The 16934-nt window shown below is 37.9% G+C and overlaps 1 protein-coding gene across 1 annotated transcript in view; it reads right to left on the reverse strand.

The window, feature by feature from the left end:
* The window catches only part of Adgrv1 (adhesion G protein-coupled receptor V1), a 468823-nt gene that overhangs the window by 374286 nt on the left and 77603 nt on the right, over positions 1 to 16934 (reverse strand). Inside the window, exons 35-42 of the mRNA XM_051182821.1 lie at positions 9228 to 9358; positions 8586 to 8685; positions 7032 to 7211; positions 5964 to 6127; positions 3912 to 4005; positions 1771 to 1849; positions 1532 to 1670; positions 672 to 813 (exon numbers count right to left, since the gene is read on the reverse strand). Of these exons, the coding sequence (XP_051038778.1) occupies positions 672 to 813; positions 1532 to 1670; positions 1771 to 1849; positions 3912 to 4005; positions 5964 to 6127; positions 7032 to 7211; positions 8586 to 8685; positions 9228 to 9358 (1029 nt within the window). The remainder of the gene's footprint in view (positions 1 to 671; positions 814 to 1531; positions 1671 to 1770; positions 1850 to 3911; positions 4006 to 5963; positions 6128 to 7031; positions 7212 to 8585; positions 8686 to 9227; positions 9359 to 16934) is intronic.

Genomic DNA, 16934 nt, shown 5'->3' on the forward strand with positions numbered 1-16934 from the left:
AGCAATCCAGGAGGAACAAAGCAACATACAGTTCCTCCATGGCATCTGTCTATTTGGGGCTGAGGGGCAGTGCAGCAGGACCTGGCAGGATTGAAACCTCGTCTTCAATTATAAATGTGTATGAAATTCTCAAAGAATAAAAAATTATGGCAATTACACAAATAAGTAGGTTTTCTTATACAAAATTCATTATTGTTTTGTCCTTGTTTAGTCACAGTGTCTAACAGACAGTGAAATTGGGTGACTTTAGAAATAATATGAAACCATTCTAACTAAGAGGTTCAAAGCACTCATGGCATGTCTGAGACTTTGGCACCTCCTCCTGTGCACAAGTCCCATAGCATTGACGCAACACTGGAAAGACCATAGTCATAGTGCTTTTCATTGCTAAACACAAAACCAGAGAAGAACTCAAACTCTGAAAGACTTTTACACGTTAAATAAAACTATCGTAATTGAGAAAATCATTTAATACTAGTTTTACTATCAACCTACCCTGACCTTGCTATTTTCACACAGGCTCAACTCATTATCACCGACACAAGAACTTCTAAATGCTGAACTTGGAGGGCTTTCCTTATGGGGCTAGGAAGAGGCTCATCCCATTTGCCTCCCCACTACAGAAACCAGGGCAGAAAAAAGGAGACTGTGGGAAAAGAATGGTTAATTACCTATTGTGTTTCTCCCCAGCTCTAGTCCAGGAGAAGGATTTGTTAATATCACCTGAAATTTTTCATCTCCTTCTGGAATGTCATCGTCTAGAATCACAACATCCACATGTTTATATCTTTCTCCATCTGCAAAATGAAGAATCTAGTCCAAAAGATAAAAGAAAAGACTGTGTACTTAAATTCACTCTGAGTTTTCATGAAACATTTAGAAAGCAATGCCATGACTGTTAACATGGAGAATGAGTTGTTTTAAGGGTCGGGGAGATGCTTTAGCAGCTGTTCTTGCAGAGTATTCAACTTCAAGAATTTAAATGCAGTTTGTAACCTACTGAAACTCTAGCTCCAGGGATTGATACCTTCTTCTGGCATCCTCCTAGACACACACACACACACACACACACACACACACACACACACACACACACACCTTTACATGATCTCTTTTTGTTTAAATTTAAATTGAAAATATTTCAAGTAAGAGTTACAGAGTAGAAGAAAGAAAACATTTGGCTAAGTAATAAAGGGGATAAAGAGACAAAGATTTTGAAAAAGTATTTCAAGGGATTGAAGTGTCTTAGTAAATTAAAACAGAAAGAATAGAGTGAAAAGTTTCCAGAAGCGTAAGATATACTCTGGGAGAATCTAACGATTACCATTTTTAATACATGATCTAGTATTATTCAGAATTAAACACTGCAAAAAATTCAACTGCTTATTATAACAGAGAGAACTATATAGCATAGAAATCTTCTGCCTGCTATCACAGTAGCTTACACAGCAGTTAAGACTAATTTATTCATACAAGGCCTACACCACTACAGTGATTATAAATGACCACCATAGATTATGCAGAGCCCTACCTGTGGACTGCAAATATAATCCAGTCCCATCAGAGCCTCTAGATTCTGGGCATACATGAACAAGGAAACCTGGCCAAGGGCCTCCCTGCTCCTCTGGGCTACCAATGTTACAATGCCATGGGTCTCGTTCACTTCAATTCTGGAATAAAGAGAAGAGATTCATTTTCTCTCATAACTTCTGTTTGCTGACTTTGAAGAATCCAGAATTAAGAAAGGCGCTTACACAACCTCACATTTACCTGCTATGCTGCCATTCCATTACTCCTTGGGCACCATCATTGGCATCAATGATAATCTGTGCAGTCAAGCCTTCTGAGTCTGATAAAACAGAGATGTATTAAATAAATACAAGTTAATATACATGCCATTTAGACTATATATAAAGCCACTGTCAGACATAGAATTTAAAGAATGAAGTTATATAATTTTTTTCATGTGCAGGTATTTTATTGTAAGGAGTGAAAAGATGTATACGGAAATAAAATCAATGCTAGTGACATTAGGAAAGATATATTTTTATTACCAAGAGTTACTGATGTATAACTACTCAACTAAGAACAGTGTGGCATTATAAGCTACAGTTATTATGGGTTCATTTAGAATAAAGGAAACAGTATTTATATCTCTATTGTATTTTAGGAGGGGAGGAAGTGGTACAGGTGGGAAGAGCAGAAAAGACAAGAAAAAAGAAAAACAAACTTGAAAGAGAAAGGAAGATGATCACAGGAAAATAAATGTGTAAAAGAATGATACAGAGAGAAACATTAATACAAACTACTAGGGAAAGGGTTCAATAAAGCAGAAATAAATATAGTGCTCTTATCTGAACTGTATTTCTGTACATACAGTTCAGTATGCTACAAATAGCTACTCTTCTGTATTGAAACATTAATACACCCCAAGAAAGAAAGAGAGAGAGAGAGAGAGAGAGAGAGTACTTTACTATTTAGTTAAGGGCATTATCATAGCTGCTTAGGTGTAGAAAGGAGTAAGAAGACTAATTGTCTTTAGACTGAAGAAAACAATACTGTTCAAGAAATACTATAAAATCAGAATTCATACAAAAGGGAATACCAACTTCTAGCCACATATTCTAAAATCACAAAAGACTGCTAAAACATACATATAAGTATCATTATATGGACTCAATATGTTATGTTTGTGAATATATATGTATATGCAAATATATACATATAAATGTATACACATACATATGTGTGTATATATATATATATATATATATGCAATAATAATTAGCCATGAATTTGAAGGCAAGCAGGAAGTAGGATATGGGAGAGTCCAGAGTGAGGAAAAGCAAAGGAAAAATGTTGAAATTAAATTACATCTCAAAAATAATAAATATTTTTGAAAGGAGAATGAATTTTAAAATTATTAAAATTAAACTTTTAGCTTAAAAGAAAAAAAACAGCTCTTTCATGTTCTGGTTGTAATTCATGGCATAGACTAATCTCACAGTTTTCATTGCCTCATTAGTAAAATGTGGGATGTAAGAAACGATAATACTAACATTTGAAACAATCAGGACCAGACCAGAATGAACTCTATTGAAACTGGTGCTGAATAGGAGCTACAGAAAGATAAGATGCTTAGCATGAACAATAGCAATCTTGTATTAACACTTTACTTAAGAGCTTAGTCATTGGAATTATGCAACAATTAACCAATGACATGTAAAAACTCATTACTATTTTCAAGGTAACTATAATAAGCCTTGGAAATGAGTCCTCTAGCCACTATACAGCTAACTGTTCCCCCTTATCGAGGGCTCCCTCCCCTTTTTCCTGTAGACTCATGACTCCTAGCTGGAGCAGTATGGTGGGCTGACCTCAATGCTACTCACTATCACCCTGCACCCATCACATACTCTCTGAGGACTTGAGATATATCTTATTGAAGAATCTAAGTAAGTTTTTACCAAGATTCAAGTTTTACCTTTCAGTCTGCAATGAATAATTTTTTTTAAGTGTGAAAAGAAAAAAGATCAAAGGTCAGAAAAGCAAGAAGCAGAACACACAAAATACATGCTTAACTTAAAATAATACAAAGTGGAGAGCTTATGACAATAGCTCATCATATTTTTAAAAGAAAATAAAGAAAAATGCATTTGAAAGACATACTCTGTGGACTGCAGATTTGGCTATAACATAGTTGTTAACTTCAAGGAGCACCACAATGATTATTGCCTTTACCCTGCTTTACACAACTGCAATAATAGTCTCTAAGCTGGAGTAAGTCTAAACGCTCGTCTTATTTCCATAGATGGCTAAAGTTAGCAAACACGACAAGAACATTTCTGATTTTAAACCAAAATTGCTTTACTTCACTTGAAGTTAGTAAAAAGGTTCACAAGGCCACCTACCTAGTCTGGGAGGGAATGAAGTTAAAGGGGCCATAATGAGATCTACATGAGTTAAGTTCACCAAGAAATATTCTTTTAACTCTGGGATATCATCCTGCGAAAATTACAACCATTAAAAAAAGAAACAATTATTTTTAAGGGAATTATTCCTCATAAGTTTTTTTTAAGTTATAATACAAATGCATATACACAAACAGTAAATACACAATAGAAAATCAATACAGAGTAAAAATATTTAAATTAAAAATAGAACAATAACAGTGTTATATATGGAGTAAGTTTTTTCTGCCCGCCGCTGGTCTTCTACCGCCGCCGAGCCAGCCCTAAATAATGCACAGAGACTATGTATTTGATATAATTCTGTTGGCCAGTTACTTGTTTCTTATCAGCTAGCTCTGTCTTAATTATTAACCCATTTCTGTTAATCTATGTATTTCCACGTGGTCTTACCAGAGAGCCAGCTGTGACATCTACCATCGGTGTTAATATAATATATGGAAGTTATTAGGTTGAACACTATGAACCCACCTCAAAATTGTAACAATTTAAACCCCGTTTATAAGCAAACCAAGTATCTACTTATATTAACCAATTATTTTAAACACAACACAAGCAAAAGCTGTCCAATTTCCTTACTACCTGCTATTCAGAATGAGGAATGGAATGATTTCATGGAAGCAATATAAGCTTTGCAACGGGAAGACAGAGCACAATCTCTGGAATTTGAGGTGAGCTGTTACCATTTCAAGGCCTCAAATCTATGGAGATATAATACTCACACTGACATTGTTTGCCAGTAATAATTAAAAATAGTATATGAGAAATATTCAGCTGCAAAAATCCTTCAAATGTGATAGTAGTTGTTATTAATCAATAGTCCCACAATTAACAATGAAACAAATAATGTACACTAAACATAGGACAAGTAAAATCCATGTCGGAAGTGACTACTATCAGGATGCTAATATTTATAAAGCTTACAGAGAAACTCGTGTGTGTGTGTGTGTGTGTGTGTGTGTGTGTGTTTATATAATGTGCTTACAGTGTATAATTAGTTACCTTAACAGATCAGGCATTTATGATGATTGTTTGGAAGTTTTGTCAGATCGTTTCCCTGTTACACACTGACATGACAGTACCTTTTGTTCTTGGAAATAACAACTAACCTCACAGGATATATAGCTCATATTACTAATCATATTGTAAAACTACAAAAAGCCCGACAGAATAATAAAAGCTTTAAAATGGAACTTGAAAATAAAAAATAACAGACATGTATTTTCAAATATATAGTCGTTCTCACTTCTGTACTGTACACCATTTTTACCCTTTCTGTTTACAGTATCCTCTCCAAAACTCCTAGAAGTGCATTTACATAGCTGAACCCAAATCTCCAAACAACACTAAATTACACTGTGTGAAACTCATTTCAGGGACAGTTCGGTCACCACTGATGACTTTATGGTCGACCATAACCTTGTTTTCTGCCATCTGCCTGAGGAGAGTTTGTCACTCTCTCTGATTTAACTAATACTACCCACAAAGATCTCATGATCTACATTAGTATCTTGGTTTAAAGAATCCCTGCACATTATCAAGATGCTCCCTTGGAACCTCTTAGGCCACAGCCACTTTATAGGAAAGGGTCCTAAGGAAATAATCTATCACATAATATTTCTGTAATAAAATACATGACAGCAGGCTGGCCAGTCGAAGCACACAAATGAAAACTGCAGGGGGAATCTGAAAGAAAAAAGAAATCAGGGAAAGCAATAGCCTTATTTAAAGCCACCAGTAGGGGAGACTAACAAAATAGAGTCTCAAATCTCTCAACACTGTACAGTTTTCAAGTTTTAAAGAAATTTCAAAATATCAAAAAGAATATTTCATAGAGACAAGTAAAAAGTATTACATAATCTTAGTCATCACTAAATTGCTACCTCTAAATGCAAAGTTATTAGAAACATCTAAGCATATTTTATTGTTTGTGTTATACACAGTATATTCTACCCATTTCTACTTGACATAAGATCATGGAAATAATATGTTTACCTCAAGTATAGTGATGTTGATGGCTGCTGTTGTTTCCCCTTCATCTAAAACCAGAAATCCAATCACCGGAACAAAGTCAACCTCTGGCTCTGCTAGGTTCCCTTGTGTTTCATTTTTTAGACTCACTATTCCAGGAACGGTGGCATATGTGACATTGATAGCTCCTAAGAGAATTTGTTGTAAAAAAGATTTTATGATCATCTACACCTTTAAAAAAATGTCTCATGGTGAACTCTTTCCTTTTATTGTGAGTCCTGTCACTGTCCCCAAAGCCTGAGTCTTTAGCATGCATACAACGTTCACATGTGTTACAGCACGGGAATGGCCCACATGCATACAACCTTCACATGTGTTACAGAACGGGAGTGGCCTGTCGCCATCAAGATGTAGGCCCCTGTCTCTGGACTTGTAATTGAGCTATGGGACCTGTTTTGGCCAACAGTACAGGGTAAAGGTGGTGATGTAGTCATTTTAAGCCTATACCCCAAGGGCTTGGCATACTTTCATTTGCTTTATTGTGTCTTTATTCGTCCTAAAAGGATGATGACAAACATGGAGAACAGCCACATAGGCCGAGCCCAGCCTAGCAGGCAGACCCCAGCCTAGCAGGCAGACCCCCAGAGCATCCTGCTACTACCTACCCTGAGACTGAAGGGTGGTTTGGCACACCGTATTTCTGTGAAAACAGATAATTCTTTTAACTTTTGTAAAAATAAATGTTACCAGCCTTGATACAGGGGGAGGGGTCTGATCCTGCCTCAGCTTGGTATGCCAGACTTTGTTGACTCCCCAAGGCAGGCCTTACCCTCTCTGAAGAGTAGGTGGAGGGTGGGAAGGGGGCAAATGGAGGGGAGGGGAGGTGGGAGGAGAGGATGGAGGGGCAACTGGGGTTGGCATGTAAAATGAAAAAATAATTTTTTAAAATAAAAAAAGGAAAGGAGTTACAAAGTATAGTCCTGAACATCATTTTCCATCGTGGATTTAAAACTGAATTTGAAAAAGAAAACAAAAATTTAAAGGCCCTTGCCTAGAAACCCCATTTACCATTTATTCCAGAGAAATACAAACCTAGAGACCCAAACTCTCTGTTGATGAACAGTTGAATCGTCACATTAGCCTCCTGTAGCAAAACAAATCTTGAGGAGAGAGCAAAGTTTAAAACGCCATGTGGCTCATCGCTGGCTTCTACTGTCAGAACAGCCGCATATCCCTGGGCATCAAGCAGGGCGACTCCCGCAGGCAAAACTCCTAAATACATCAAGGAGCCCGTTAGGAAGTAAAACAGCACCTTTTAACAGCTTCCATGTTTGCTGAGCAAGTGAAGCCTAGCCAGTGCTTGCTTATGTCCCTCCCGGAAGTCATCAGGCCCACAGCAGTCTGCAGCCCATCTTCCTTCCACAACAGCAAACTGTGAACTCTTCTGCGTGGATGTTAGTGTCATTATTGACTATATTGCTTGTCTGAATTATAGAAATTAATAGACAGGAAATAACCTACCCAAGCAATTTGCTAAAAATTGGTCAAATTTAAATTACTCACAAATAGTAATTGGTAAAAAAAAAAAAAATCTAAATTTTTTGTTTTGGTTTGGCTTTTCAAGACAGGGTTTTTCTGTAGCTTCGGAGCCTGTCCTGAAACTCATTCTGAAGGCATCTAACTCATAGAGATCTGCCTGACTCTGCCCCCAGAATGCTGGGATTCAAAGTGTGCTCCACCACTGACCAGATAAATTGGTTTTCAAACAGAAAAACAAATTCAGGAAATTTAGAAATATTTTTACAATAAATAACTATCCAGCATGTCACCCAGCCATACTTAGGCTGAGGTATGAAGATCATGAGTTTGAAGATAACTTGGACTGCATGAAGTTGAGGCCAGCCTGGGCTACATAGCAGGACCTTGTCTATGCAGTGGTCAGTTTTTATACTTGTTTGTGTACGAGTGTGAGTGGATTCTTGTGTGTGTGTGAATGCCTGTGTGTGTGTGTGTGTGTGTGTGTGTGTGTGTGTGTGTGTGTGTGTGTGTGTGTGACAACAGTCCACATGTGGACATCAGTAGAAACCCATTGGTGTAAGTCCTCTGTTTCTACTTACTTGGATGGGACACGGTCTTTTGCTATTTGCCACTGTGTATGCCAGACTACTAGCATGTAGACTCCCAACAGATGCCTGGCATTACAGATATGAACAAGGATGTCCAGCTTAGAGTTCTGAGTATCCAAGCTCAGTCTTCCAGTTAAACAGCAAGCCTTTCACCCACTGAGCCACCTTCCCAGCCCTATATTTCAAAAATTTTAGAGTAGCTTTCTTCAGCTCATAAAGATAAGTGTTTACATGCCATCCTAGTAGTTCTTTTTCAATACAATATTTCTGTGGGACAGATAATATTTACAGTAATTCTGGCTGGCCTGGCACTTACAGTGTGAACCCAACCTCACAATCCTCCTGCCCCAGCCTTCTGAGCCCTGAGATCACAGATGCACAGCACCATGATGGCTCTAATGTAACTTCCTTTATGTTGGCACATACCTACTTGTTAAACACACTGATGGAAACTACCTCATTTCTTTCTTCTCTGAAATGAAAATGACAAAGAAAAATTCAAACATGAATTCTAAATTACCTTGTGTCTTGACATCATATAGAACAACATGGTAAACTTCCTTCTCCTCAGGAATATTGTCATCCAACAAATGCACAAATATTGTTTTATTCAATGTCCCCTAAAGCAAACAGAGAGAAATACCATGCTTGTGTTATTACTGCACATCAAGTATCTTCTGCTTTCAGTGGCCTTATTCTTATGCTGTGCAGTCAAACATAGCTGCCTTAGATATTAATTAAACAGAAACTATTCACTCATGAGATAGCAGCTCTAAAGCATAGAGACACAAACTGGAGATTCTGAATCAGTCAATTTAAATCTTAATCAATGACTGATGTATATGAGAAAGCAATAGCACGAAGAGATCCTTGCAAGAGTGATGTAAACAAAGAATGAGAACAAAAATCCTGCAGGGTTCCAGTCATTAGTGGCTCAACCTAGTGCACAAGACAACAGCAACCAAGCTTTGGCTCCACATCAAATCAGCAGAAACAAACACAAAAGCAAAATGCATCAATGACAAACACAAACAAGGTAGATATGAAGTGGATAAAATGATGATAAATACAGTGTAGTGGTGTTCATTTTTTACTCTGTTTACCTCAAAATGCTGCATTTTCCCCTAAAACTATATGGCAAAACTTTTCTTTGTGGTGTTACCTCAGAAAAGAAGAGTTGGCCTGTAAAGTTAGCAAAATTGACTTCTAGGTTTTGTCCAACAATTTTCCAGTCAACAGTGACATTTCCTCGACCAGGGGGTGTTCTGATCACTTGGAACTGCAAAATTTCTCCTGCAAGTAAAAAAAAAATCGAAATTAATAAGCACTTGATGGGAATGAACTTTGTGTTGGAAAACAACCAAATCCAAACTCAAGCATGCAACTATTTGGGCCCATCCGATTCCATGAACAGAACAGAGCTGTTTGTTGTGCTGTGAGTTTCTAGGTGTTCTCCACATTTTGTTCTTCATAAGCTGGAGATCCTACACCCAAATACTTTCTGTGGGTAGAACCTTAGGAAATAAATACAAGATATGTTTACAAAAGTGAAGAAAGCAGCTGGTGGGTGAAACGGGAACAGACCTTGTAAGCACTCCAAAATCTGCACCAGAGCACCAGTGCTCTGTACAATTCACCTCCATAGTCAAAACCAGTAAGGCACATGGGAATGGACACACGGGAATTCCTTCCCCTGTTTCCCCAAAGGACACAATTTCCTTACACCAGTACACAATGTGATTTTACACAATGCATGTATGAAAATGCTTGCAGATACCTGAAAACACAATTGTTTAAGTTGTAACTTACATATATCACCAAAGATTTTGTTTTGTAAAATGAAATACAAGGAAAGGTGTCAAAACTGCCCCTCTGTAGTTTGACCATGGTTACATTAGTATTCCCTAATAACTGGATAGCTGTTTTCATTTCTTGGCTTTTAAAAACATGAAACATTTTATAAAGCTGAAGAAAAGTATTAGGGGCATTTCTTTAAAATTGCAAAAATGGCAAAGGAGGCTATTTGTAATTATGCTGATGGTACATGACTTGCTAAAATAATGTTCAAATTTCTAATTCTGAATAATGATAAATACAAGTTGCCATACACTATGATCAACATCATTGAAGTCATGATGAAGTAGGAAACAATATTATTTTAAAGGGTTTTAAGAACACATTCTTATTTGCACTTTGCAGCAAAAATAAAATTGAAATCACTTAAGTGCCTTTCCAAGATAATGAGATTGATGACTACCTTATATGCCATCCTAGAACCTTCATCTAGTAGCTGATAGAAGCAGAAGCAGACACCCACAGCTAAACACTAGCCAAACTCCTGGAATCCAGTTACAAAGAGGGAGGAGTGATGGGCAAAGGGTCAAAACCAAGCTGGAGAAATCCACAGAACCAGCTGACCTGAACAAGGGAGAGCTCCTGCACCCTAGTCTGATAGCTGGGAAACCAACATAGAACTGACCCAGACCCCCTGAATGTTGGTGTTAGGTAAGAGGTCTGGGTGGTCTATGAGGTCTCTGGTAATGGGTCAGTTTTTTATCCCTAGTATATGAATGGACTTTGGGAACCCATTCCACATAGAGGGATACTTTCTCAGCCTAGACATATGGGGTAGTATCTAAGCCCTGCCCAAATGATATGACATATTTTGAAGACTCACCATGGAAAGCCTCACCCTTCCTGGGCAGCAGAAAGGGGATGGGATGGGGATTGTTGTAGATACAGGGGAAGGGGGGAAAGGTAAAGGAACTAGGATTGACATGTAAAACAACACTGTTTCAAATTTAAATTTAAAAAGGGAAAAAAATTAAAAGAGAAAAAAAAGGCCATCTATAATATTAAAGCAAAAATAAAATTATACTTAACTGAAAAAATAAAATGCCATTAAAAAACACAACTTTTGTGTATATTAGTTATCCTCCAACATTCTTCAAATGAGTACCATATTCTAATTTTTTCAAACTACCACATTTCTAAACTTCTAAACATAAGCAATCTAAACACATTTCTTTCTCTTTATCTCTAGTTTTGGTATTTCTGAAGAAACCACACCCTGGGTTCTCATGTATAATAGACAAGCATTCACTGAACCATAGCTTAAGGCCTCAAAACGCTATTTCTAATATAAATTTTTTAAAATTAAAATATCATGACTCAATTCATTTAAAGACTTAAAATTATTAATAAAACAAAATAAAGCAAAAGAAATGCAGGTTAAAATCCACAACCCCAAAAAAGCTTGAACCCTCTTCCAGAATCAGATGGAAGCAGATGCAGAAATCCAAAACTAAACAATGGGCCAAGGTCCTAGAGTACAACTGAAGTGAGGGGGGTAGCAATAATATGAACAAAGAAGTCAAGATCATGATGAGGAAACCCACAGAGTAACCTGACCAGAGCTAGTGAGAGATCACTGACTGAGGTCTGAAAATGGGGAACCTGCATTAAGACTGAGCTAGGCTCCCTTAATATAGGTAACAATGGTGTGACTGGGACAATATATGAGGCCACTGGCAGTGGGTCCAAGATCTAACTGATTTAGTGGAGTCCATTCTATATGAAGGGATACCTTTCTCAGCCTAGACACAGGGGTGTGGGGGATAGAGAGGTACCCTGGTCCTGCCTCAATGAGATAATGTGACAGACTTAGTAGACTTCCTAGACAAGGCCTTCCCATCTTCTGAGAAGCAGATGAAAGGTGTGTGTGTGGGGGGGGGGAAGGTTGCAAGTAGCAGGAGGAGAGAAGGAATGAGAAAATGGGATTAGAATGTAAAAAATAAATTAATAAAATGAAGCAAAAAAAAAAAAAAAAACAAAGATAAGATTGTAAAAATTCAATGGGATTTGTTGGTTTTCCTTGGAAAACATAGCAATTCCCTGTGCTCACACAGACTCAATTAACTGTCTGATGCAGGAAGGCAAAGGTTGGAAAAGATTGTAGGTTCTCTGCATGTTCTCTGACGAATGACTTTTGTGCATTCGTCATACTTTCTGTCCTTCCAGTGTTGTCTGTGACATCGAACTCATAGTGAGTGTACTCTGTCACATAAGTTTGTCCCTCCAAGCATCTGCTCTGACTTGGTGGCTGGTCATTCAACAGATCACTAAGTATCAGTTTGTACCGATGCTGTCACTTCCCACCTAAGAGCCCTTGAGTCTAGGAGATCATATTCAGATGGAAGACTTTCAGATTGGATTTTATCACTAATTAACTTAGTTTAATTGCAATTCCTTTTCACTGTGTTTGTTGAAGACATGTGCCTGTCAGAACCAAAATAACTACACTATGGTTTTCAGGTGAAATTCATTCAGCCCCACAAGAATACAGGTGCTGAGGTCTGCAGACTCTCTAAGGTGCTATGATAGCCACCCACAGATCCTGGCTCCTTTAGGGTCTTTCACCCACCATTCCTGTCACTATTTAAGCACTCAGAATAAGCTTGCAGGACATAATTGTTTTACAATTTAAAAATACCATAAGAGGATGCTGGGTGTTTATGTACTCTTTAATACATATTTTAATTAAATCTTTGAAAATAGTATATACTGCACTCTGGTTATATTTGCCCCCTTTCTCCAGATCCTTCCAGATCCATCCCCATCCCTTGCTAACCCAGCTTTGTGTCTTCTTAAAAAAAAAATCTGTCAAGTTATTCAGAGTATGTACTAGGCCTTCTCTCCTTGTCTTTAGATTAAGGGAATATGCCTCCATAGGGGATGTGTTCCCAAAGTCCTTTTTGCACCAGGAATACATCCTTGTTCCACTGTCTGAGGTCCCTTAGATTGCTCAGGGAGTAGGGGGGGTTGGGAGGGGAGGGTGGTTGAGGGACATGAGAGGGTAGGAGAGAGGGAAAGAGGGAAAAAGGGAAGAAGGGAGGGAGGGAAGGAGAGGGAACTGGGATCTATATGTAAAATAAAAAGAAAAAAGAAAAAAGTCTTTGGTCAGGCACATGCCTTTAATCTCAGCACTTAGGTCTCTGTGAGTTCAAGGCCAGCCTGGTCTACAAATCGAGCTCCAGGACAGCCAAGGCCAGTACACAGAGAAACCCTGTCCCAAAAAACAAACAAACAAACAAACAAAACAGCAGGGTACGGAGGCACCACATAACTTCAATACCAGAACTCAAGAGGGAAAAGAAGGTGGATCTCTATGAGTTCAAGGCCAGCCTGATCCACAGAATGAGTTCCAAGATGGCCAATGCTATATAGCAAGACTTTTGTCTCATCTTTCAAACAGATAGCACTACTCAGACATAGTAGTCCTGCAACTAAAATCATTTCAAATGTTCCCAATTCCCACACGTAGCAGATCCTGTAGCAGATACAAATCCAGGCAAAACATTATCTGTTGAGGAGCTTCCCTGCTAAGGAGTGTAGTGAGATATCCACCCCACACATACCTTTTGCACTGACCACACCCTTTGGGGTGTGGGCACAGGTGCAGGTGTGACCTGGAAAGACTAGGTATGGGGTCCCAGGCCCCACTCACTTTCTTACTTCCTGATTGGAGACAGAGAGCATCCGGGGGCATCCTTGGAACAGGAACCTGCAGCTGTCATCTATTTCTAGTATAACGGATTTCTCCCCGAATAAATATCCATCAGTCTATCATTTCCCAGATTCTTATTTACCACACTATATCTGGTGTCAGAAGTGGGATAGGGATTTTCACGGGAACTGGGGAATTAGGTTTCACCCAGGTAGTGGAGCATCTGTGCCCTGCCACTCCCTCTCCCCACCCCAGCTATTCGGCAATCGCTTGCAGTTTCCCTTCTCCCATGCCCCTGTGGTCTGCTCTTTACACATCTGCATTGAAGATGGCAATGAAGATCTGACAGTCAGAACACAAAACATGGAACATAAAAATGACCAACTAGAAAACTGAATTTGTTCCATGTCCATTGTTTCAATCACCAAAATAGAAACAATGCAGCACATTAACACGCTAGCAGAAACAGGTCGTTCTGAGGAATTGAATACTAAGATTAAAATATTGAAACATCAGATGGAAAAACTGGCAGATAGAATTCGTTCCATGTCTGAGGATAATGGTAACCTAGCATATAAACATTGCTTCTGGAAGGCAGACATGTCATTCAAATAATATCTGAGGATGAGAATATTAAATGAATAGAATCATTCATAGTTGGAGAAAACAAGAAACTGATTCAATGAAGCCTCTGGAAAGTTATATGATTCAAGAAGTTCAAACACTCGGAGAAACAATGGAGAATAGATTGCAGGCCTTGGAAGACCTTTAATCTGATACATCAGAAAAAGAGGTACAGGCAATAGGGCATGAAAGAGATTTAAAATTTCCTACACCCTTAAGGGACAGGGGATACTTGCCTAAGGTCATTATGCCATCTACTATTACTTTCCCTGTAACTGAAAAACCAGAAATGAAAAAACACCCAAAAGGTGTTTCGTTGATATCAGTGCAACATATGAAACATATAAAAGATTTAAAAGACATAAAGGAAGCAATACTATCTTATGGCATGCACTCATCATATGCAAAGCAATTAGTAGAATCTTGGGGCAAGGAATAATAAGGTGACCCCTAAAGATTGGTCACCAATTGATATCAGCTATCCCTAAAAATTAGTCTCAACTAGACATGGAGGGCTTTATAGAGGGAAGAGGCAAAGTATCTTGAATTTCAGGGCTTAAGAAAGGTTATAAAGCTCCCCAAGATAAAATTCTTGATGAGGGTCTTTATACTGATCCAGAAACTCAAGCTGTATATGATGAACACACCTTGTCTCTATGCAGTACAGTAGCTCTGTATGCTTGGGATAAGGTTCATGAACCAAGGGTGGGGGGGGGAGAATAGAATACTATACTAAGGTGGGGCAGGAATGGAGAAAACGTTTTAGTGTATTTCTACAAAGATTATCTAGAGCAATGCAATTAGAGGTAGCAGACCCAGATTCTAGGCTAATCCTCATAGAATCATTAGCTTATGAGAATGTGGATCCACAATGCAAACAAGTGCTCTGGCCCTTAAACATTAGATCAGCACCCTTGGATAAACGGGTCCTGTATACAGCCAACATTGAGTATAATTACCATGACACTGAAGCTTGAGTAGGAGAAGCAGTCTCCAAAGGTTTGAAAAGACATCAAAATACCAGATGTTTTAATTGTAGTAGAATAGGACATCTAAGAAGAAATTGTAGGCAAAGCATTCCTAGAAATAACACTCGTAGGAATGAATCAAACAGAAGGCCTCAGGCTTCTGGATTATGTCAGCAAAGGCAGACACTGGACCAATGAATGTAGATCAACCAGATACAAGCAAGGAAACCCTTTACAATTGGGAAACTCCTTGGGTCCTCTCAAAGGCCCGCCCCCACATCAAAGGTGGTCCAGACATTCCCAGTCACTATGGAGGACACTTTTCCCCAGGATGATTAGAAAATCCAGTGCCTATTCTAAAAAATCATACTGCTCAGTATGACATAATAGCTATGGAAGAGGAATCAAACATAAATAATAGAAATAAAAAAGCTTATATTTTGGCAAATTTCTATAAATGATCAGAGGCCTAAACTAAGGATATGAAAAAATAACCGATTGATTGAGGAGATCCTTGACACAGGTGCTGATGTGACCATTAAAACTCCAAAATCTTGGCCTCCTAGATTGCCCCTGGAAAAGGGGCCAATATTTTGTGCAAAAACATTTGGAAATAATTCACAAACAGTTTCCACAATCCATAATTTACCATTACATGGATGTTACATCGTTGGCTGATTCTAAAGTAGAAATATTAGAAAAAATGTTTGAGGAAGTAAAGGAAGTTTTACCTTGCTAGGGATTACAAATTGTCTCCCAAAAAATACAGAGTAGATTTGGAATATAAAATAGGTCTACAGAAAATTAGACCACAAAAAGTACCGATCAAGGGAGATTGTTACCAGACTCTTAATGAGCTTAAAAAATTACTAGGAGAGATTTCTCAACTACAGACCATTATTGGAGTAGAGGGGCATGATTTGAAAAACTTGAAAATGGCCCTAAAACAGGTCCACAAATACTATCAGCTGAAGCTAATAAGAAATTAGAATGGGTAGAAAAGAGGATACTAGAGGCACATGTGAACCATGTAGATCCGAAACTAGACTGTATTCTGCTTATATTACCATCTACAGAATATCCTTCAGAGATTTTGATCCAGAGGGAAGATATTGTATTAGAATAGATATTTCTACCACATAAACAGAATAAAAAACTAAAAAAATGTATAGAAAAATCTCTGACTTGATTTTAAAATGTAAATTAAGACTTCATCAACTGACAGGAGGAAATGAGGAAATTTCCTCCTTATGGAAAGATAATGAATATTGGCAGAGAGCCTGCAGTAACTTTTGGGGAATGATTAGCAACAATTATCCCAAAAGTGAGAGCATCAAATTCATAAAGAAAACATTTTGGATCCTTACACACATTGTAAGAAAAACACCAATCTCTGTAGTCCTTACATTCTACACTGGTGCAAACAAATCAGGTAAAGCAGAATATAAATCAGGAAAATAAGTAATTCAAAGCCCTTATAACTCTGTACAAAAGGCTGAATTGTATGTCATTCTCATGGTACTTATGAATTTTGCAAAACCCCTCAATATAGTTACTGACTCTCAATATGCAGAGTGAGTCCTCTTGCACATTGAGACTGCAGAATTTATTCCTGATGATACAGAATAAACTTCATTGTTTATACAATTACAAGCAATAATCAGGACTCATCATATATATATATATATATATATATATATATATATATATAAAATCACACACATCAGATCCCATACGCATCTGCCAGGTCTTCTAGCATAAGGCAATGATG

The sequence above is a fragment of the Phodopus roborovskii genome, unplaced genomic scaffold, assembly GCF_943737965.1.
Source record: "Phodopus roborovskii unplaced genomic scaffold, PHOROB, whole genome shotgun sequence".
NCBI classification, from domain to species: Eukaryota; Metazoa; Chordata; class Mammalia; order Rodentia; family Cricetidae; genus Phodopus; species Phodopus roborovskii.